Below are 24,678 nucleotides of genomic sequence, written 5' to 3'. Positions count from 1 at the left end.
AGGCAAAGTTGATGAAATTAACGAGCTCTGCATGGAAGCATGAAGCAGTCGTCACAGTAACACAGGAAGAATTGGGGAGCCTTACCAGGGAAGACTTGGAACATGGGCTGCTCGACATAGCTCACAAAAAGTCTAGCTAGGGCCCATGGCTACCCTGAGTCTGGAGAAAGTGGGAGGAGCTGAAGGAGAAATTTGGACCAGTTGAGGGTGAGGGCCAGTTCTGCCAGGTGGAGGAGTATTGCATGCTGGAGGGAACTGGTTGGTTCTTTTATCAAGAAAGAAGCGGAGAGCTTTAAGACATTCTTGATGGGAGATAAAAGTGTATATAAACTGGACATCCATAGCGAAAATGAAGTGGTCAGGGCTAGGGAGTGGAAAGTTAGTGTGGAGTTCAAGAGCACGAGAAGTGTAGCAGACTTGAGTGGCGTGTAGAAGGATAGAATGGAGTCAAGATATAAGAGCACGAGTTCAGTGGGGCAGGAGCAAGCAGGGACAATGGACCTACCCAGTCAGTTTTGTGGATTTTGGATGGGAGGTAGAAGCGAGCAGTGTAGAGTAAGGGAACAATGAGATTGGTGGCAGAGGATGAGAGTTCTCCAGAGTTGATGAGGTTGGTGATGACGTCAGAGACAGTTTTCTGATGGTCTGGAGTAGGGTCCTCTTCAAATGGTAGGTAAGAGTGATAATGCAGAGAGTTTGAAGTTAATAACTCATCAGGGGTGATTGATAAGTTCATGGCCTAAGGTAGAAGGAAATGAGTTATTAACTTCAAACTTTCTGCATAATCACTCAACGTGTTGAAATGCATGTGCATGTAACGAGAGCTGTATAACTCATCTCCTTCTACCTTAGGCCACTAACTTATCAATCACCCCTGCTGTGGACACTTTTTGGAGGTCCAAGATCCATATGCTCCACGACCGCTGGACTAAGTGTGCAAATGTAGGAGGGGACTATGTTGAAAAATAAATGTGCTGGTTTTCTAAACTCCTCCTACCTTAGGCCATGAACTTATCAATCACCCCTTGTATAGTTCAGTAACGCCCTGGGAAAGCGTTCACTGCTAATGTAATGGCTTCCCTGTAGCTGCAGTGTTTGGGTTATGACTAGAGATAATGGGCTTTGCAATGTGTGCTAACAAATGAGGGGAGGTATTTTTCTTTCTTATGTGCCCGAGAGAAGGGACTTCGGGTCTTTTGTCCAAGAGAAGACGGAGAGAGAAGATACCAGAACAGGGAAGTCATAGACTTCAGGACTGAGCAGACTTGGAATGGGGCCGGGAGTCGACAACGCCTGGGGGAAATTGATGGAGAACAAACAGACGGGAAAACAGTGAGCTCCAACGTGCGCATTAGACTGTTACATTAAAAGGGGCCCTTCTTCTTTTTGTTTTCTTTATTAACCCTATAGTCAAATTACGAATTATAAAGCTCAATCGTTTAATTGCATATTGTGGACTGTCTGGTATGTCATGGTACTGATTTGTAACAGGGGAACACATGGTGCAGCATCCACCCAAATGAGATTTCTCAAGTTTGGCCGGGCCAGAGGCTGTCTTCCTCAGACTAACAGCACTGGCTGATCCGGAGGGTTCCAGTTCTTTGTGTATATAGTACAGTACAATAGACAAATTATAAATTAAATATTAGATTTTGTATATATAATACACAAACACACAGTGCCTATAAAAAAGTATTTGTCCCCCCTTGGAAGTTTCCGTGTCTTATTATTTTACAACATTGAATCACAGTGGATTTAATTTGGCTTTTTTGACACTGATCAACAGAAAAAGGCTCTTTCGTGTCAAAGTGAAAACAGATCTCTACCAAGTAATCTAAATTAATTACAAAAATAAAACACACAAAATAATTGATTGCACAAGTATTCTCCCCCTTCAAGTCAGTATTTAGTAGATGCACTTTTGGCAGCAATTACAACCTTGAGTCCATGTGGATAGGTCTCTATCAGCTTTGCACATCTGGACACTGTAATTTTTCCCCATTCTTCTTTACAAAACTGCTCAAGATTTGTTAGATTGCACGGGGATTATGAGTGAACAGCCCTTCTCAAGTCCAGCCTCAAATTCTCAATTGAATTGAGGTCTGGACTCTGACTTATTAACATTGTTGTTAACAATTGTTGTTTTTAAGCCATTCCTGTGCAGCTTTGGTTTTATGCTTGGGGTTATTGTCTTGCTGGAAAACAAATTTTCTCACAAATTGCAGTTTTCTTGCAGACTGCATCAGGTTTTCCTCCAGGAATTTCCTGTATTTTGCTGCATTCATTTTACCCTCTACCTTCACAAGACTTCCAGGGCCTGCTGCAGTGAAACATCCCCACAGCATGATGCAGCCACCACCATGCTTCATGGTAGCAGACATCCCACCTCTCCCAGAAGTTCCAGGAGTCTCCCGCATATTAATAGTGGCTCCCCAATGCCCGCAAATTATATACAATGTCCAAAAATCAATTTTTTTGAGAGCGAGCAAGCGAGAGAGTGCGAGAACTAGAGAGGGCAAGTGAGAGCATGACAGTGAGCGAGAGCTCGCACTAGAGAGAGCGCGAGAGAGAACACAAGACAGCGACCACGAGATAGAGAGATAGATAGAGAGAGAGAGAGAGAGAGAGAACGCACGCGATGGGAGAGTGTTCCAAAAAAAGAAAATATAAAACGTACGTCACCCCAGACTACACTAAAGTGTACCCCTGCCTAATAGGGGTCAAAAATAATGACAGTGTTGCTCACTGCACTGTTTGCAACAGTGACTTTTCTATCGCCCATGGTGGGTTAAGACTGTGTAAAAGACATGTTGAGGTGAGTTTAACAGGTGTCATTCGTTCATTAGCATAGCTAACGTTATTTAAACTAGCTGGCTAGCTGCTAAGGAGCTACTCTATTGCAGACATCCCACCTCTCCCGGAAGTTCCGCGAGTCTCCCGCAAATTGATGGTGCTACCTCCCTGAAATGAGTTTTTGCAGGGTGGGATGTCTGTGGTAGGGATGGTGTGTTTTTGGTGATGTGCGGTGTTTGACTTATGTCAAACATAGCATTTAGTCTGAAGGGCAAGAAGCTCAATTTTGGTTGCTTCAGACCATAGAACCTCCTTTCACCTGACTTCAGAGTCTCCCACAAGCCTTCTGGCAAACTCTAGCCGAGAATTCATGGGAGTTTTTCTTTCCTCCAACAGTGGCTTTCTCTTTTCCACTCCTCCCATAAAGCTGTGACTGGTGACGCACATGAACAACAGCTGGATGCACAGTCTCTCCTATCCACTGAAGCTTGTAACTCCTCCAGAGTCATCACAGGTCTCTTGGTGGCCTCCCTCAATAGTCCCTTTCTTCCATGGTCACTCAGTTTTTGAGGACAACCTGCTCTAGGCAGATTTATAGCTGTGTGATATTTTTTCCATTTCTTAACCATTGACTTAACTATGCTCCGAGGGATATTCAGTAACTTGGAAATTTTCTTGTATCCATCTCCCAACTTATGCTTTTCAATAACCTTTTTGCAGAGTTGCTTGGCGTGTTCTTCATGGTGTAGTTTTTGCCAGGACATTGACTCACCAGCAGTTGGATCTTCCAGATACAGGTGTATTTTTACTACAATCAATTGAAACACCTTGACTGCACACAGATGATCTCCATTTAACGAATTAAGTGACTTCGAAAACCAATTGGCTGCACCAGTGATGATTTGGTGAGTCATATATACTTTTGCAATCAATTGTTTCGTGTTTTATATTTGTAATTAACTTAGATCACTTTGTAGAGATCTGTTTTCACTTTGACAGGAAGGAGTCTCTTTCTGTTGATCAGTGTCAAGAAAAAGCCAAATTAAATCTACTGTGTTCAACGTTGTAAAACAATAAAACATGAAAACTTCAAAGGGGAGTGGGGGTGAATACTTTTTATAGGCACTGTATATATGTGTGTATAAAATTCTCTCTCCTGAGTTGGGGGATCTCAAAATAAGAGCAGTGCTACAGACAGACTGTAACATCCAAACAGCAACTGTCTGACTCCCCTTCTCGATGTGGTAGGAGTGATATCTCTCTCTCCTATGTTAGCAAGAGTGAGAGCCTGAGGGATGTCAAACCATTGGGATGACCAGTAGTTTTTTATGGACTGTAGACCAGGACCTTTACTGCTGCCTGTTGGGGACTTTACTGTTGCTTGTATTGTGGGTGGTGGGAGAGCTGGTGCTTTCTGCTAGAATAAGTGGGAGGAGGGGGATGGGGGAGGGTTGATGATGCTTGCACGTGGGTGGGGGCTTTGGAGTTCTTACATTTTTTCTGTCATTCATTCTTTGGGAATTTTCTTCTGTTTTGAGGACGTCTACAGAGAGCAAGAATTTCAGGTTGTACTTTGTATATATATTAAATAGAACCATTGAATACATAAATTTATATACAAATTAAATTAACTAAGAAGCACAAATAAAGAGCAATAACAGTGAGGCAATGCTCATGGGTTGGTCCGTTGTCTGTTCAGAAATCTGATGGCAGAGGAAAAGAAACTGCTTCTGAGATATTGAGTGTGTGTCTTCAGGCTCACGTACCTCTGCCCTGATGGTAGCAATGAGAAGAGGACGTGTCCTGGGTGAGGAGGGTCCTTAATGAAGGAAAAAAAAAGGTTGTCAAACTAAGAGAGGGCAGCTGCCGCTGTCACTGGAGGTGGGCGGGAAGGTGTCAGAAAGCTTCCTGGTCAATCTAGTTTGTCCAAGGTACAGTTGAACCCTCCAAGGGGACCACAGCCTTGTCATGGTTTGGAGGCTGGCTTGCCTCAATGACCCAAAGAGCTATGCTGGCTGGAGTCAGGGAGGGCTTTAAGCTTTGCCTCTTGGCAGGGTCACCCACGTCAAACAGGTCAAAGGGTAGAGGACAAAGAGTGATCTACCGGTCCTCCGGGTTTGGCAGTTTGGCTCAGGGATATTTACCCTGACTGGTAAACAATATTGCTACAGAAACAGCAATGAAGATCCTTCTACATCTGAGTGTGACGGTATTCCTGGGTCTCCACCCGTGACTTGTGCGACTGACAGCAGTGAAAACTGACACTAAGAAAGCACTGAACACCACCAGAGACGAAGGACCTTCATTACTGCCCTAAACGTCAGTGGCGTAACAGGCAGTCCGTGTATGGTTGAATACAAGGTGCTTGGGAATACCGGCGGCAAATAGGTGCACAGGCATTGCATTCATTGCCATAGCAACATGTCAATAATCTCCATGTGACAATGCTTAATCATTGCTAAACTATCACTTACACAGAAGTCAGTCGCCACACCCAATCCGAAAGGGCAACATCCAGTAGATATACACTCCCTGGTGTTTGATGTTTAGATTAGTTTAGATTAGATTCAACTTTATTGTCATTGTGCCGAGTACAGATTCAAAGCCAATGAAATGCATTTAGCATCTGACCAGAAATGCAAACAATAGTGTTATTTACAAAATAACTGCGAATAAAAAAAGTGCTACAGCACACAAATATAAAAGTACTGGGACAGTACAATACAGATGCAATACTGCTAGTGCTGTGATGAGAGGTTCAGCAGTGTCACCGCCTCAGGGAAGAAGCTCTTGCTGTGTCTGCTGGTGTGAGAGCAGAGGCTCCTGTAGCACCTACCGGAAGGGAGGAGAGTAAAAAGTCTGTGGTTAGGGTGAGATGCATCCCTGATAATGCTTTTCGCCCTGCCCAGACAGCGTTTATGGTAGATATTCTCAATGATGGGTAATTGGGTGCCGATAATCCACTGGGCAGTTTTCACCACACACTGGAGGGCTTTGCGGTCCAACACAGGACAATTGCTATACCATACTAAGATGCAGTTGGTGAGTATGCTCTCAATGGTACAGCAGTAAAAGTCCATCAGTATCCTGGGACAGAGGTGAGCTTTCTTCATGCTCCGCAGGAAATAAAGGCACTGTTGTGCCTTTTTGATCAGGATGGAGTTGTTCAGGGACCAGGTGAGATCCTCGGAAATGTGAACACCAAGGAATTTGAAGCTTGATACACGCTCCACTACAGTTCTGTTGATATGGATGAGGACGTGAGTGTGACTCCTGGCATGCCTGAAGTCCACAATGATCTCCTTGGTCTTCTGGGTGTTAAGGGCCAGATTGTTGTCGGCACACCACGCAGCCAGGTGCTGGACCTCGTCCCTGTAGACAGTCTTGTCATCCCCTCTGATCAGACCAACCACTGTGGTGTCGTCTGCGAACTTGACTACAGAGTTAGAACCATGTACAGGAACGTAGTCAAAGTTGAAAAGGGAGTACAGAAGAGGGCTCAGCACACAGCCTTGAGGCACGCCGGTGTTAAGAGTGAGAGTGGAGGAGGAAAAGTTGTCTAACTTAACTGATTGGGGTCTGTTAGTCAGAAAGTCCAAGGTCCAATTGCAGAGGGATACACTGATACCAAGCTGGCAAAGTTTGGTGATCAGCTTGGAGGGGATAACAGTATTGAATGCCAAACTAAAGACAATGAACAGCATTCTAATGTAAGAGTTGGGGCTGTCCTGGTGGGTCAGGGCAGAGTGAAGTGCCGTAGAGATGGCGTCCTCTGTTGACCTGTTTAGGATTGGTCAGGAGAAAACACAGTGAGTATTTCGCACTGATTCTAAGAATCTCCAGGCAATGTACACGTGAGGAAGCTAAAAGGCAGGTGGTCGGTGATGCCAACACCAGCTTAATGTAGGATTTGTCAAGTGAGGATGTTCCCCTCAAAGAGTGCATTCAGAATTGACTAGAGTTTAGGGCACTCGTGTCAAACAACAGGACTATGACAGGATCAGAACAGGCCGTAGGGGGTTGTAAATTCAGCCAGCTCTCCATGGGCACTAGCCTCCCCTCCATCACAGCGACATTCAAAAGGCAATGCCTCAAAAAGGCAGCATCCATCATGACGGACCCCCACCCCCCTGGGCATGCCCTCTTCTCATCAGGGAGGTACAGGAGCTAGAAGACACACTATGTTTTAGGAATAGCTTCTTCCCTCTGCCATCAGATTTCTGAATGGACCATGAACCCATGGGCACTACCTCGTTTTTTACATTACTTTTTAATGACTTCTTATTGTAACATAGCATTTTTATGTATTTCATTGTACTGCTGCTGCAAAACAACAAACTTCACAACTTATGTCAGTGATAATAAACCTGATTTTGAATTGGGATTCAAAAAGTCTCTGAACGAGTTATGTTTCCGGCCCAATGTTTACAACAGTCCTCCAGGCGCGTCTCCAAGATTCCACCCTCAGGCTTTCAGATTAAACAGCCGATGGCACAGTCCCCGAGGGAGGAATGGCAGCTACAATACAAAGAGTAACACAGGACTGTAAATCAGCCACGGTTCTGTAGAGAGCTCAACTCACCCAGCCAGAAGTGCAGATCGTACTGAAAGTTGCCAGCCCGCTGTTGAGTCGTGCGCATCACGAGGTAGGCATCTCCCGTGAAGAAGTCGCCATAGAGGTTTTTGGGGACAGCCACAAGATCCAGCTTCTCCACTCTCCAGATCTGCAGCCCCGGCTCCTTCCCAGCCTTCTCAAATTCAGGATGGTAAACCATTGTGGAAAGCCTGAAAAAAAAAAAGTTGTTTAGAAGTACGTTCACTCAGTGGTCACTTTATTAGGTACAGGAGTGGAACCCGGTGTTGTCTTCTGCTGCTGTGGCCCATCCATGTCAAGGTTCAACGTGTTGTGTGTTTGTCTGCACACCACTGTTGTAATGAGTGGTTATTTGAGTTACTGTCACCTTCCTGTCAGCTTGAACCAGTCTGGCCATTCTCCTCTGACCTCTCTCATTAACAAGACATTGTCACCCACACAACCGTCACTCACTGGATGGTTTGTGTTTTCCACAGGATTCTCTCTAAACAGCAGGAGATCAGCAGTTTCTGAGATACTCAAACCACCCCATCTGGCACCAACAATCATTCCATGGTCAAAGTCACATTCCCTCCCCATTCTGATACTTGACCTGACCATGTCTGCATGCTTTGATACATTGAGCTGCTGCCACATGATTGGCTGATAAGCTATTTGCATTAATGAGCAGCTGTATTGCGGCCACCGTGTATATATTCTTTTACTCCCATTTGGTTAAGATAATCAGAATATTAGTCAATTCCTTAACCCACCACATCAACAGGGGTAAAATTAGCTGCTCAAAAGTTATTACAGGCTGGTTCTCCCTGCGCCCGATTGCAGAGGTTAATGATTGATGTCTGCTCCCTAACAACTTCAGCCTGTGTGATTATGACAATGCAAGGGTTAAATTTCAAATGTAATCAAATGCGAACAAAGACACAATTAGCACTCAACAGAGCCATGAGTTTTGCAATGAGGACATGAAACACGCTGAGGAGATACCAGCTGCCCGCCACATCTTCATCCAGCAACTACAGGCTCAACGTTGCAACCTGCACAAAACCACACTGCATGAAAGGTTTTAATTGGATTTAGAGATACAGCACGATAACAGGTACTTCCTGCTCAACTAGCCCAGGCCACCCAATCACACCCATGTGACCAACTAACACGTACATCTCTGGAATGCAGGAGGAACCCACACATGGTCACGGGGAGAATATACAAACTCCCTACAGCCGGTGTCGGAATTGGACCCCCAACTCCGATACCCTGACTGTAACAGTATCGCACTAACTGCTAGGCTACCGCAGCACCCACTGTATGGAACTGTCCGATACTCTGACTGATTAAAACGAAACCCCTGAGCAGCAGTGAGTGCACTCCGAGCACTGGCACTGTAACACGGTCCGCTAACAAAGCTGGAACATCCATTTTGATTTTGCTCCAGATTTCAGAACGCCATGGAGGGCAGCTCAGGACTTGGCTTCTGGTGAGTTGACAGTGCACTTCGGCTCTTGGTGGGGGTCACCCGTGCTAAACAGGTCAAGGCGGGTAGAGGCCAAACTAAGAGCGGTCCACCGGTCCTCCAGGTTTGGAGGTTCAGCTCAGGGCTAACAACCCTGACTGGGAAAACAAAAAAATGGTTATGGAAACAGCAATGAAGAATCCTTCGATACAGAGATGGAGAGTTTTCATCGCTGTCCTAACGCCAGGAGGCAAAACGGGCAGTACGAGTTGATAGTGAAAACAAGCAGAGACAGTTTTTTTAAAGTAATTTAAATCTAAAATGTACACAAAGAATGCCTCCCATTCCATCATATCCTCTGGACAGATCAGAGTGCTACAATCTTTGTGACAAGATATTGATATCAAATGTGATTCCAATGCAACAGGGAGTGACCATCGCCACCCAACAGAGGGTGGCCATCACGCCCATCAAGTGCCACACTAGCACAGCAGCCAATGCATCACTTTACAGCATCAAATGCAAGATCTGGGTTCAATTCCCACCACCGTCTATACGGAGTTTGTACGTTCTCCTCGCGGCCACGTCCGGGTACTCCTATTTCCTCCCACATTGCAGAGATTTAAGCATCAGGTCCAGTGAGTTGTGGGCATGCTACATTGGCACTCCCATGCCTGGCAGCATAACCATCGCTAACTCGATTTGACGCAAATGATGCATTTCACCGTATGAATCGCTGTACGTGACCAATAAACTTAATCGGGGGGAGGTACAGGAGCCTGAAGACCCTCATAGTCCATGCATACTAATCGTTACTCACCTTTTACATCATTTCATGTAGTTTCTAGTAATGTGCGTCTTGCACTGCAGTGCTGTCACAAAACAATACCCTTCACCATGTATGTCAGTGATACTAAAGCTGATTCTGATGAGAAGGATTGCTCTTATTTGGTAATCTCATTTTCTGTAGCAGGGTAGTACTCTCCTCTACCCAGTTTGACAATTGTGTGCATTTATTAAATAACCACACTTGAGGGAAGTGAACAGAAAAGAAAGGACCAACAACATACATCAAAGTTGCTGGTGAACGCAGCAGGCCAAGCAGCATCTATAGGAAGAGGCGCAGTCGACGTTTCAGGCCGAGACCCTTCGTCTCGGCCTGAAACGTCGACTGCGCCTCTTCCTATAGATGCTGCTTGGCCTGCTGCGTTCACCAGCAACTTTGATGTATGTTGCTTGAATTTCCAGCATCTGCAGAATTCCTGTTGTTTAGAAAAGAAAGGACCACTGCCCTTTCTGTCCCTCTTCCTTCAATGTGGCTGCAGAGATTTGCACCTGCATCTGATTGGCTGGTGCAGAGATACAAGGTAGGATCAGATACGGGCTGAGGGCAGACTAAAACTAAAGCTTACAGCTCAACTCCTGCTACTGCACACTGTTCAAGGTCACTGACAGAGGCACACAGACACACCATAACAAATCCCCTGAAAATCAGCTACTTACAGCGACACAATACGTTGCAAACACTAGATAACAAATGATAAACAAGTTCAGAATCAAGTACATCACTAACAAAAGTCAAGAAATCCATAACACATAGGAGTAGGATTAGGCCATTCAGCCCATCGAGTCTGCTCCGCCATTCCATCATGGCTTATCCCAGATCCCACTCAACTCTATACACTTGCCTCCTCACCATATCCTTTGATGCCCTGACCAATCAGGAACCTATTTTAATTTTCCATACATTGATTGGGACTCCCATACTGTTAGGGGTCTAGATGGTTTAGAGTTTGTAAAATGTGTTCAGGAAAGTTTTCTAAATTAATATATAGAGGAACCAACTAGAGGGGATGCAATATTGGATCTCCTGTTAGGAAACGAATTAGGGCAAGTGACAGAAGTCTGTGTAGGGAAGCACTTTGGTTCCAGTGATCATAACACCATTAGTTTCAATTTGATCATGGACAAGGATAGATCTGGTCCTAGGGTTGAGGTTCTGAACTGGAACAAGGCCAAATTTGAAGAAATGAGAAAGGATCTAAAAAGCGTGGATTGGGACAGGTTGTTCTCTGGCAAAGATGTGATTGGTAGGTGGGAAGCCTTCAAAGGGGAAATTTTGAGAGTGCAGAGTTTGTATGTTCCTGTCAGGATTAAAGGCAAATTGAATAGGAATAAGGAACCTTGGTTCTCAAGGGATATTGCAACTCTGATAAAGAAGAAGAGGGAGTTGTATGAAATGTATAGGAAACAGGGGGTAAATCAGGTGCTTGAGGAGTATAAGAAGTGCAAGAAAATACTTAAGAAAGAAATCAGGAGGGCTAAAAGACATGAGGTTGCCTTGGTAGTCAAAGTGAAGGATAATCCAAAGAGCTTTTACAAGTATATTAAGAGCAAAAGGATTGTAAGGGATAAAATTGGTCCTCTTGAAGATCAGAGTGGTCGGCTTTGTGCGGAACCAAAGGAAATGGGGGAGATCTTAAATAGGTTTTTTGCGTCTGTATTCACTAAAGAAGCTGGCATGAAATCTATGGAATTGAGGGAATCAAGTAGTGAGACCATGGAAACTGTACAGATTGAAAAGGAGGACGTGCTTGCTGTCTTGAGGAAAATTGAAGTGGATAAATCCCCGGGACCTGACAGGGTGTTCCCTGGGACCTTGAAGGAGACTAGTGTTGAAATTGCGGGGGCCCTGGCAGAAATATTTAAAATGTCGCTGTCAACGGGTGAAGTGCCGGAGGATTGGAGAGTGGCTCATGTTGTTCCGTTATTTAAAAAAGGATCGAAAAGTAATCCGGGAAATTATAGGCCGGTGAGTTTAACGTCAGTAGTAGGTAAGTTATTGGAGGGAGTACTAAGAGACAGAATCTACAAGCATTTGGATAGACAGGGGCTTATTAGGGAGAGTCAACATGGCTTTGTGCGTGGTAGGTCATGTTTGACCAATCTATTGGAGTTTTTCGAGGATGTTACCAGGAAAGTGGATGAAGGGAAGGCAGTGGATATTGTCTACATGGACTTCAGTAAGGCCTTTGACAAGGTCCCGCATGGGAGGTTAGTTAGGAAAATTCAGTCGCTAGGTATACATGGAGAGGTGGTAAATTGGATTAGACATTGGCTCGATGGAAGAAGCCAGAGAGTGGTGGTAGAGAATTGCTTCTCTGAGTGGAGGCCTGTGACTAGTGGTGTGCCACAGGGATCAGTGCTGGGTCCATTGATATTTGTCATCTATATCAATGATCTGGATGATAATGTGGGAAATTGGATCAGCAAGTTTGCTGATGATACAAAGATTGGAGGTGTAGTAGACAGAGAGGAAGGTTTTCAGAGCCTGCAGAGGGACTTGGACCAGCTGGAAAAATGGGCTGAAAAATGGCAGATGGAGTTTAATACTGACAAGTATGAGGTATTGCACGTTGGAAGGACAAACCAAGGTAGAACATACAGGGTTAATGGTAAGGCACTGAGGAGTGCAGTAGAACAGAGGGATCTGGGAATACAGATACAAAATTCCCTAAAAGTGTCGTCACAGGTAGATAGGGTCGTAAAGAGAGCTTTTGGTACATTGGCCTTTATTAATCAAAGTATTGAGTATAAGAGCTGGAATGTTATGATGAGGTTGTATAAGGCATTGGTGAGGCCGAATCTGGAGTATTGTGTTCAGTTTTGGTCACCAAATTACAGGAAGGATATAAATAAGGTTGAAAGAGTGCAGAGAAGGATTACAAGGATGTTGCCGGGACTTGAGAAACTCAGTTACAGAGAAAGGTTGAATAGGTTAGGACTTTATTCCCTGGAGCGTAGAAGAATGAGGGGAGATTTGATAGAGGTATATAAAATTATGATGGGTATAGATAGAGTGAATGCAAGCAGGCTTTCTCCACTGAGGCAAGGGGAGAAAAAAACCAGAGGACATGGGTTAAGGGTGAGGGGGGAAAAGTTTAAAGGGAACATTAGTGGGGGCTTCTTCACACAGAGAGTGGTGGGAGTATGGAATGAGCTGCCAGACGAGGTGGTAAATGCGGGTTCTTTTTTAACATTTAAGAATAAATTGGACAGATACATGGATGGGAGGTGTATGTAGGGATATGGTCCGTGTGCAGGTCAGTGGGACTAGGCAGAAAATGGTTCGGTATAGCCAAGAAGGGCCAAAGGGCCTGTTTCTGTGCTGTAGTTTCTATGGTTCTATCAACCTCCACTTTAAATATACCCACAGATTTCACCTCCTGAGGAAGTAAAGGCACCATCATGCTTTCTTCACAATTATATTTACATGATGGGTCCAGGACCCCTCATTCTTCTGAACTCCAAGGAAAACAGGCCTACAGCCATTGAATGCTCCTCATATGTCAGCCTCTTCATCCCCAGGATCATTCCTGTGAACCTCCTCAGGACCCTCTCCAATGCCAGCACATCCTTCCTCAGACAAGGGGCCCAAAACTGCTCACAATTCTCCAAATGCAGTCTGACCAATGCCTTATAAAATCTCAGCTTTACAAGGCAATTACAATTTCATTACAGGGAGGTACGGAGGCAGGCAATAAGACTTTCCCCACAGACACTTAAAGACCAATCCTAGGGGATCTTGATTACGCCCTCAAGATGCGGCTATGCAAGTTATTTAACGGAACTGAGGGCCATCTCAATTCATTTTGGATCTGCAGATGCCCCTTACTCCAGGCTTTCCCTTCAGATGGTCATGATCTTTGACACCCTTCCAGATACAGGGTGTAATCCCCAAGACAACTAAAATAATTGCATTTGTCCTCCGTTACCCTTTTCTAATTAATTTGTGCCAAATGCCCATTAGCGTTTCGTCCAATGCTCTCAACTACTTGTAAGTTGTAACTTTCAAACCAATTGTTATCAACATCCCAATCACTTTTTGAAGACAGTACAGTATCTTAGGATGCAGATATGATCACGAAAAGCGTCACCCATCAGGAATTTGGCCTGAGCTTCTTGCAACTTGTGTTCTTTCCAAATATGTTGAAGTCTTCTTGTACAAGCCAGTTACACAGCACCAAAATTGTTCATTTGGCTCAACAGATCCTCACTGACCAGTGGTCGTCTATCCATACTATTCCCAAATTCCTGTACGTGTCCTGCAATCTTCCCTGCCCAGAGAATCAAGTGCTGGTCTGGACACTTCACCATTGTCAGTGACTCTGCTTTCACCTCTCTCAAGCTGTATATCCCAAGTAGTCACTAATCCGGGTGCTTTGTACTCTCGCTACCAAGGGTACAAACTCATTTTCAAATCATTTTCTTACATTATTATTTGGACCCCTTAACTTAACGATGTGCTGGCACTGGACAGAGTTCAGGAGTCCACAAGAATGAACGGGTTAATTACAAACAGCATTTGATAGCTTTGGGCCTGTACTCACCAGTGTTTCGAAAATATGAGGGGGGAATCTCATTGAAACCGACCAAATATTGATAGGGTTAAAGAGAGTGGACATGCGGAGGATGTTTCTGATAGCGTTAGCGTCTGGGACCAGAGGGTACAGCTTCAGAATACAAGCACGTCCCTTTACAGCAGAGATGAGGAGGAATTTCTTTAACCTGAGAGTGGTGAATCTGTGGAATTCATTGCCACAGAAGGGAGCGGAGGTCAATTCACTGAGCATATTTAAAGTGGAGGTTGACAGTTCTTTATTAGTGAAGGTGTAAAAGGTTATGGGGAGAAGGCAGGAAAATTGGGTTGATGGAATGGCAGAGCAGACTCGATGGGCTGAATGGCCTAACTCTGCTGCTATGTTTTATGATCATTTCATTCAATAAAACATCATGTCCTGCCTTAATAATTAGCACCATCTCGAGGAAGCAGAGGTCAATAGAGTCACACAAATTAACAGCTTCTGATGCTGCCCAAGCTGAGATTCTCCTGCATTTGCTGGTTTTATTTCAGATTTCCAGCATGTACAGCTTCACTTTCATCTCCACTTCTGGAAACTACATCACGGTTCCAGGCAAAGGATTTAAAGACAGAAAGGGAGGGTGCATCTTAAAACCACACAGAAATGGACTTAAAAATCTCAGTGGTCACCATGGACAAGAACCAAAGTGAAATCCTTGAAAGGCGAAGTGGAGGCAGGTCCAAAGAGCAGCCAAGATTTAGTCACAGAACACAACAGCACAGAAACAGGCCCATCAGCCCATCTAGTCTTCTCCTAACCGAGCTACAGCCACACCTCGCTGTGTGGTCAACACCGAGGTTTACCACCTTTGCTTGGCAGTGTTGCTCTTGAGGACAGAAGGGTTATTCTGTGGTCCTGGATTAACAGGAGCATCAGAAATAGAAAGCAGCACCCTGCAAAGTCCTACCAAGGACTACCTGCCGGCAGGGTAACGTAGCGGATAGCTTAAAGCTATCACAGCACCAGCACGCAGAGTTCAATTCCGCCGCTGTCTGCAAGGAGTTCATACGTTCAGCTCTGTGATGTGCGCTTCTTTCACGTGCTCCAGTTTCTTGCCGCGTTCCGAAGGCCTGCAGGTCACTAGGTAACGTGGTCACATGGGTGTTATTGGGCTGTGTAGGCCTATTGAAACAGAAGGGCCCTGTTACCATGTGCATCTCTAAAGTTAAAAATTAAATAAATACTGTAATACCAGAGAGATTTTAACCAATCATATGCATCAAATTCTTTGTAACAGCCTGTATCTCTCAACGTATAAACCAAATAGCCAGACAGATTTCACTGTTAAGGAAATCGACGTTTCTCCCACCCGAGCTCAAATTAAGGACCAGCCTATCACAATGACTCAGCTCAACAATTAAGGGCTGAAAAATGTATTCTTTATTTTAGAAAGAAAGCAGCCACTTCATTTCTAGAATTTTGGATAAGCACATGGATTGGAGGGGTAAGGAAGGCGATGGTCTGGGTGGGACTAGACCCACCACACTGGCCAGGTAGTGCAAATTAGATGGGCTGAAGGGCCTGTTTCTGGCACTGTAGTACTCTGTGACTATTAGCAGAACTCCATCTGTCCTTCAAGGCAGACTGGGAATATTCTTCTGAATATTACACATGGACTTTAAAGTAATCAAAGCAGTACAGTACTCCCCTTCCATCTCCCACTTGGAAAACACTTCCCAATCAACAGCCAATCCTGCGTTTGGCCTCAAGTCTGCCTGCAACTCAATGCACATTGGTAATTTCAGATGCCCAAGGATAAGGCAGCTAGCAGTCTCACTTACGCCCACGGTCCTGGCAGTAGATGGACTAATCTTTTGAGCTAATTTTGGAAAGGTATTGGGGAAAGTTTTTTTTATACACAGTCAGCTGTTCACTTGCCTGGGGGTATTGTGGAGCACAAAAGAAGCTCTCCAGGCAAAGGGGAGACAATGGGAAAGTCTCACTCCTCACAGAGGAATGAATCACAACGAGACAGCTGCTCCAAGCTCGACATTCCTTCCTCACTCAACTTGTTTGTCAGACAACTGCACTGCTGATTTATGTCTTGAGGGCTCATGTGATTTGGGAGAAGTGAACAAAGAGAAAAAAATCCCAAATTGGTCTCTCTTTTGGAAGCTGGAACTCAATTTTGGTTCTGATAGTTGTTTGCATTATTGGTGTCCCCCCCCCATGCATATTGGGAGTTGGTCTTTTATTTATTTTTTTCTTTAATTGGGGCCTTTCAGGTTTCTTGCTTTGTGGCTACCTAGGAGCAATCAAATCTCAAGGTTGTATAATTTATATATTATTTGATAATAAATGTATTTTGAATCTTTTTAAATCCATGATCAGCCTGCACTAAACAGAAGTGGTTATACATCTCCGTATCAGAGGACGTTCAGATCAAGGTGGGAGAGTGGTGGTCTGGAAATCAAAGGCTTCGGGTTTCGTAGCAACAAACTTGAAGAGAGAATCAATACAAGTGTATTACAAACAAGAGAAAGTCTGCAGATACTGGAAATCCAATGGAACACACACAAAATGCTGGAGGAACGCAGCAGGCCTTCTTCCTCCTCTCCCTACCCCTTACTCTGACTTCCCTCCTTCCTTTCCAGTCTCGAAGGGTCTCGGCCCAAAACGTCGACCGCTTACTTTTTTCCACAGATGCTCCTCCAGCATCTGTGTGTGTGGCCAAGTGTGTTAGTTTGGCTTTGAGCATTGACGTTTGGTCAGAATAATGCAGAATTAAAATGCAATTGCCCAAGGCATATTACTGTAGAGGTTAATGTTCATTTTTTGCTTAAAACTGCTCAGTACAGATACAGGTTCATAAGTTGTAGACTCCCGTTTCAAAACAGCCAGACCCTGTGCATTATGGTTTCTAGAAGTCACAGTGTTCACTGGCTTCTCTCAGACCGTGTTTCAAACTAGTGGCCCCTTGTTAACTTGCAATATCGTGTTCAGTTCTGGTCGCCTCATTATGGGAAGGATGTGGAAGCTTTAGAAAGGGTGCAGAGGTGACTTACCAGGACGCTGCCTGGATTAGAAGGTAAGTGTTACGAGGATAGGTTGAGTGAGATAGGCATCTTCTCTTTGCAGCAAAGGAGAATGAGAGGTGACTTGATAGAGGTGTACAAGATGGTAAGAGGCATGGATCATGGGGATAACCAGAGACTTTTTTCCAGGGCAGAAATGGCTAATACAAGGGAACATAATTAAAAGGTAATTGGAAGAAAGTATAGTGGGAGTGGGGGGAATGTCAAAGGCAAGTTCTTTATAGAGAGTGGCAGATAAACAGAACACATTGCCAGGGGTGGTGGTAGAGGCAGGAACATTAGGGACATTTGAGAAACTCTTAGATAGGCACATGCATGATAGAAAAAATGGATTATATAGGAGGGAAGGGTTAAATTGATCTTTGAGTAGGTTAAATGGTCAGTACAAAATCGTGAGCCAAAAGGCCTGCACTGTGCTGTAATGTTCTACATTCTATGTTCGATGTCAGATAAGTCTTCCCCAAAGCATTTGCAAGGTTTACTTTGTTCCTACATTTAAACCTTTTTTAGTGCATATCTAACTCCAAACAGAAGTCATTTCAAGGCAACAGATGAACACAGGGAAAACTCTAAAATGCAGAAACAAAAATCATACAAGGGTACAAGGTTAAACAGTCTTCTGCTTCAAACTGCATTTACTTCAGAAAGGTCCCACACAGTGCGAGGCAGCTAGCAGTCTCTGCTTAAGCCCGTAGTTGTCAAAAAAAAGAGTGCGCGCGCGCGCACACGCACACACACACACACACACACACACACACACAATTTGTTCATGTGAGTCAAAGTTTCCCCCCCACACCACCAAATCAAAATCACAAGAAATTCAGCAGATGCTGGAAATCCAAAGCAACACACACAAAATGCTGAAGGAACTCAGCAGGCCAGGTAACATAAATGAAAATGAATGAACAGTCAACGTTTCAGGCTTAGATGCTTCATCCGATTAAATCGTTCGCCCTTTCACTGTTCCACTCAAACACTCCATCTACAGAGAGCAATTGAATTCGCTATTGAGTGTCCCGCTTTTTTTAACAAATGTAACCATATTGTCCATCTAGCTAATAAAACCCTTTTCATTATTTTAAGACCCACCCTCCTTTTTATAGTGAAGAGATAAAATATAACCTTTGCCTTACACAGGAAGAGTGGCTCTCTTTCATGTGTTGTATGCCAAGGGTGTTTACTCACCAGGCAAGACCTCAGCTGTCGATCTGGAGTAAAACCTGCTCCTGGAACCAGTTGTGGCGGAAAATCTTCGAGCAGCTTTGTCTTAGACTCAAACAACACCTGAGGAGAGGTCGTCAGATTGCCTCACCCTGTGGTAAACGTGCACCATCAGGGGAAAATAAGGGCAGTTTACATAAAATTCACCAGCGAATGCTCAAGTTCTCTGAGAAACCAGTAAACCATCACAACTAATTATCAGAGTACGTACATGTTGCCATCCATTTCCTTGCAGACATTTACAGGAAAAGAAAAGCAATAGAATTTATGGGGAAAAAAAACTATACATAAACAAGACTGAAAAAACAGCCAATGTGCAAATAATGAATAAAAATAAATAAGTAGTAGAGTTGTAGTGTCCTTGAAGGCGAGTCTGTAAGTTGCGGTGTCCGTTCAGCGTTGATGTGTGTGAATCTGTCCATGCTGGACGCACGCAGGGGCCCTAGGTCACACACTCAGCATCTTAAGGACAGGTTTTTCCTCTCCACCATCAGATTTCCGAACAGACAATGAACCCATGAACACCACCTCACTATTTTCACAATTTGTACACTTCTTATTGTAACCTATAGGGTATTTCAAGTATTGCGCTGTATTCTGTCATGTGTCAGTGACAATAAACCTGATTTAGATTCTGATCAAGTAAACAGCCCCAATTCCCAGATTACTGTGCACCGTCCCGGCAAATCCCAACAACAGGAAGATACTTACACAAATCCAACATGCCAGATGCCTCTGCTGTCTTAGAAGTTTGCACAGATTCAGCAAGTCTTCTAAAACTTTGCCAGACTTCTATAAATGCACAGTGGAGAGTACCCTGACTGGCTGGACCAAAGGTTGGTATAGAACACCAATGCCCTTGCATGGAAAAGCGCAGTCCATCACAGGCAAAGTGCTTCCCACCATTGAGCACATCGACAAGGAGCTCCGTAACAAGAAAGCAGCATCCACCATCAAGGAGCCCCACCATCCAGGCCACGTCCTCTTCTCACTGCCGCTATCCGGAAGGAGATAGAGGCGCATCCGATCCCACACCACCAGGTTCAGGAACAGTTATTACCCCTCAACCATCAGCATGAGCCAGTGTGGATAACTTCACTCACCTCAATGTGCTGAACTGATTCCACAACCTATAGAATGGCATTCAAGGACTCTTCAACTCATATTCCCAGTATGATCTAACCATCTATAATTTACTTTTGCACATTGTTTGGTTGTCAGTCTCTGTGTGTAGTTCCCCCCCCCCGCCCCCGTTGATTCTATTGCATTTCCTTGTTCTACTGTGAATGCCTGCAAGAAATTGAATCTCAAAGTTGTACATGGTGACCTATATGTACTTTGACAATAAATTTACTTTGAACGCAGCTGGGAATACGGGAGGTACAGCGCACGTTGGGCAGAGCGCCACTGTTTGTCAGTGAGAATTCTCCCACGTAATACCATCCGCACAGCAGAGCGAAGGCAAGCCAGTGAGGTATTCTTCCACCACCCCCCCCCCAACTCCCACAACATCCCCAGCAAGGCCAAGGGAAACGAGTCCCTGGTTTCAAGGGCCTACATGGAGCACAAGTGAGCAGGTCAGGACCGGGTCACTTGCTCAACCAACTATGACATTTATCAGTGGCAGTAATTCTCAGCATTTCTAATACCAGAAGGCATGCATTGAAGGTGAGAGGGGGTAGGTTCAAGGGGGAAGTGAGGGGCAAGTTTTTTTTTACTCAGAGTGATGGATGCCTGGCATGGTGGTAGAGGCAAATACATCAGAGGCTTTTAAGAGACGTTGGATAGGCCCATGGATGTAAGGAAGATAGAGGGATTAAGGACATGGTGTAGGTAGAAGGGATTAGTGTTTGGGTGTTCTTGATTTGTTTTTTAGCTGCTTCGGCACAACACTGTGGGCCAAATGACCTGTTCCTGTGCTGTACTCTTCTATGTTCTATGTTATATCTGCTCTGAGGCCCTGCAGCAATATAATGTGCTGAACATGCATTTGGTAACAGCAGTGCACAGACAGCCGTGGAGGCCAAGTCCCTGGGTGTATCTAAAGCAGAGGTTGACAGGTTCTTGATTAGTAAAGGTATCAAAGGTCAGGAGAATTGGGGTTGAGAGGGAAAATATAAATGGCAGAGCGGACTGGATTGGGGCAAATCCCCAATTCTGCTCCTATGCCTTATCAGACAGACCAACAGAACTGGTGTCAACGCAGGGAGGAGGGAATTGGCATACCGCTAAAGGGCAAGAAGCTAGAGGAATATAGAGATTCTGTGACAAAAATGAATATCATCTGATGTGTAGTGTGCACCAGGTCCGACCTGGCTAATCAATTGCAAACAGCTCTTGGGGACATTTCAAGCTGGCAAAGTCAGAATGGAAGGGTCACCTGTGGATACACACTGGCAGAGTTTTCCATTGAGTTAAACTACGTTTCAGAAGTCGAGCTGGGAAGCAACACAAGAGGGCTCTGCTGCTCAGAGACCAATAAATGTTGCCTCAGGAGGCTTTAAAACCCCAACCTCCTCTGTATAAATAACCACAGGCATCATGCAAGCCTCCACAAACAAAAAGGTGAAGAGCAACATCAGCCTTGAACCTGCTGAAGGCGAATCCCTCGAGCCACAGCAAAAATTTTAAACACACAAAGCCCGGAAAGGATTTGTGTCCCTCAAACATTGAAATGGTTGCATCGCCCCAGGGAGGCACCCATGTAGCAACGTGGCTATGGTTTTGAAAAAAGTTAACACTACTGAATGTGAAGTTCTGCACTTCGGTGGATTTTTTTATTATAATGAAGTTTAATTTGGAAAAAAAACTGCATTGCTTAAAAGAGGAAACATGAATGGAATTGGTGCTTTGTACAACAACGTATTGGTTTGTTCATATATTTAATACTTCAATAGTATTTGAGTAATCTTGTATATATATTGGTTGATTAAGCATTTTTAATTACGGATTATCTGTAAAAAAATACATTAATTGCATGTGCCATCACACTATCACCTGATGAGTTCGCACCTTGCTTAAAGTAAACTCAAAGTTATTCATGAACTCCCATGTTTTTCGTTGAATTAACTTAACATTTTGAAGTTACAAAACACAGTGCAGAGAAAGATGAAGTAATTAATTTCTATATTTATGGATAAAGTGTATTTTTGAAATGAAAATCTTCAGTACCTAGCTCAAATACATTTCAGAATCTATGGGGCATAATACCATGATTGCATTGGCAGATTTGTAATACAGAGGCTTGAACAAGTACTCAGGAAAAAAAGTATTCAAGTTTAAATGCAGCTAACCCAACCAAAAAGCATACAATGAAGAAAGTGGCGTCTGCAAAACAGGACAGGAACTGAAACAACATTCCATCAGAAGTCTTTGGTAAAGGTCCTTCAGGGAAGGAAGTGAGGTACCTATCTCTCCTCAATCTGCCCTACAATCACCCCCAGCAGCTGACTGGAATAACCCAGCAACTATCTCTCTACTGACCAAAACTGCCCAAGACACCAAGGCAGCAATCACTCCTCCAGGGCAGGGAGACAGCGGCATAAATGCTAATTAAGACAAGATAAATATTAGTTTTATTTGCCTCGTGTACATTGAAATATACAGTGAAATGTGTTGTTTGCATTAACAACCACAATCTGAAGATGTGCTGAGGGCAGCTTATGTGAAACCATGCATCCATTGCAAACATAGCATGCCCACAACTGACTAACTCTAACACGCATGTCTTTGGAATGTGGGAGGAAACCAGGGCACTTGGAGGAAACCAATGTGGTCATGGGGAAAATGTACAAACTCCCTACACACAGCAGTGGGAATTCAATCCTGATCTTACAAATGGCACTGTAAAGGGTTACGACAGGCACTACGCTACCATGCCCAGCCACATCACATGAATTAAACTCATGGTATGTGAAGCATTTCCACTCAGCCTATTGTCCAAGGGGATTCCTGGCACAAAAATTGGACTTGCAGTGAGAACTGACAATTAATCACAGTGTGTATGTATACCAATAACAAAATGCTGAAAACACTCCCACTAGAAAGAGATGAAGGGTTATTTGAAGCATTAAATCTGTTCCTCTCTCTTTCTATAGATGCTGCCTACCCAGCTGAGTATTTCTAGAATCTCCCATTTTGGACTTGGACTTTTGGCAACAGGAGTGATTTTGTGCAGAGGTGTGGATACAAATGCATTTCCACCTGACCACATAACGCAGAGCTGTCTGGATGGCTTTGTTCCTGCCAGGCTGTGTGCTTCAGTTGTCTTGCCGAGAGATTCAGCTTTGAAATACTGAGAGCATAACCAGTTCCCCATGAAGAGGACAAAGCTGGTGCTTACTCATTGGTTTCAGCACAGCCTGTGACAGCAATTCCAATGCACAGGAACACAACAGGGTGCAGACAGCAGTGGGCAAAGTCCAGTCTATTCCTCCCCCCGCCATCAAAAGCACCTACAGGAGATCCTGCCTCAAGGTTGCATCTACTAGCAGTGATTCCCACCTTCTCTTCTCACTACCGTGAGCCAGGAGATATAGAAACCCAAAGTCCAACACCACATGTCCAGGAATAACTACTTCTCTACAACCATCCTGTTCTTCAACTGACCCGCACAATCCTAACTTCACTTCAGCATGGAACAATGGGGATCACTTCCAGCACTACCACAACTTTTTTTTTCGGTACAAAATTTCTCCTTCACTGATAACTATCATTTATATTCAGCATTGTCTGAATCTACGTTCCCCTGATGGTGCAAACAAGCCCCCACCCCGCCCATTGTACCTGTACGTCACCGGACTTGTGCACTTAACAATAAACTCCACTGGGACAAGAAGTACATTGACTTGAAAGTTTCAATTTACTGCCAAACTCTGCCACTAAGTTAAAAACCTCGTATCCTCTTAATTGATAAGCCTCCACTTGATCCCATCAACTTGGCACTCAAATAGATGACTGGCATCAAATTAACCAAGTCCCGGAGGATATTTCATAGAGATGCTTATCTGCTTGCTTCCGATGGCCCTGAACTGATAGCCATTGGTTGTCAACATCATGAGTAGTAGGGCTGGACTATGCTGCTCTACGTTCTATGTTAAATGTCACAGGGCATTGCTTCTCCTACAGAATACAGTAGACATGGCATGGGCAAGATATCTGCTATCCTTCTATGATCAAGTGCATCCATTAGACTTCCCCCAACCCCTCTCTACATTGTGGCTTTGGAGAAAGTTCTTCCTTCTGGTGAACAAAATTTCACCCCCTCCTCCTGTTCCCCACTCTGACCCTTCACTTCTTCTCACCTGCCTATTTCTTCGCCCTAGGTCCCCTTCCTCCTAATGACCACTTTCCTCTCCTATCCAATACTTTCCCCTCCAGCCCTATACCTTTCCCACCCACCTGGCTTCACTCATCCGGCTAGCCTCTTTCCACTCTCCCCACCTTTTAATTCAGCCATCTCCGCCCCCCCCCCCCCGACTTCCCTCTCGGTCCTGAAGAAGAGTCTCGGCCCGAAACATCAACTTGTTTCATCTTTTCCATAGATGCTACCTGGCCTGCTGAGTTCTTCCAGCATTTTGTGTGTGCGCTGCTTTGGGGAAAGTTCAGTAGAATGACCCCTCCGATGGGAGACTTCTGTTGTGCAGCTGAGACCAAGACAGGGATTGTTCTCCTTTGTGCAGGTGGTGATCAAGGGGAAACTCGGAGGTTCAAAACTATTGAGCATGAAGGAGGAACTATTTCCAGTGACAGCAAGATACGATTTACAAGGTATACAGAGAAGGTCCAAGAGTGAGCCATTTCCTCATTGCACGCACCCCCCCCCCACCGCTGCCACCACCTGACTAAGGTCTGTTACTGGGAACAGAAGCAGATTCCATAACAAGAATTGAGGCTGATAAATGTGGGCAAAAAAGTAGGATTCACTGCAAGCCAGCTCATTCGGGCTCTTCCTGTGCTGTTTCCCACCCGCACCTCTTCCAGTGACAGTCCAGCAGACCAACTCAGAGCCCTCCTAGGCTATTCCACCATTACGATAACGCCTGCTCCAAGTGTAACCTCAGATACACAAAAAGTCATGCGACAGGTCTTTACCCCAATCCCACTGAACAAAATGTTACTTTCTACACAAGAACTCCTTTAAAAAAAAGATCAGTTGCGATA

General features: G+C 44.5%; 1 protein-coding gene across 5 annotated transcripts in view; it reads right to left on the bottom strand.

Annotated features, from left to right (window-relative positions):
• Window positions 1-24,678, bottom strand: part of LOC134359804 (gelsolin-like) — a 113,353-nt gene that overhangs the window by 65,620 nt on the left and 23,055 nt on the right. For 4 of the 5 annotated variants that reach the window (XM_063073466.1, XM_063073468.1, XM_063073469.1 and 1 more), the window contains one exon: window positions 7,376-7,578. In XM_063073466.1, coding sequence (XP_062929536.1) covers window positions 7,376-7,568 — 193 coding nt within the window. In that variant the 5' untranslated portion in view covers window positions 7,569-7,578. Of the gene's footprint in view, window positions 1-7,375; window positions 7,579-15,269; window positions 15,360-24,678 lie in introns of those variants that run through there. The other variant, XM_063073470.1, reaches the window with a different exon arrangement.

Source organism: Mobula hypostoma, chromosome 21 (genome assembly GCF_963921235.1).
Source record: "Mobula hypostoma chromosome 21, sMobHyp1.1, whole genome shotgun sequence".
In the NCBI taxonomy this organism is placed as follows: Eukaryota; Metazoa; Chordata; class Chondrichthyes; order Myliobatiformes; family Myliobatidae; genus Mobula; species Mobula hypostoma.
This window is presented reverse-complemented; position numbering and strand designations above follow the sequence as displayed.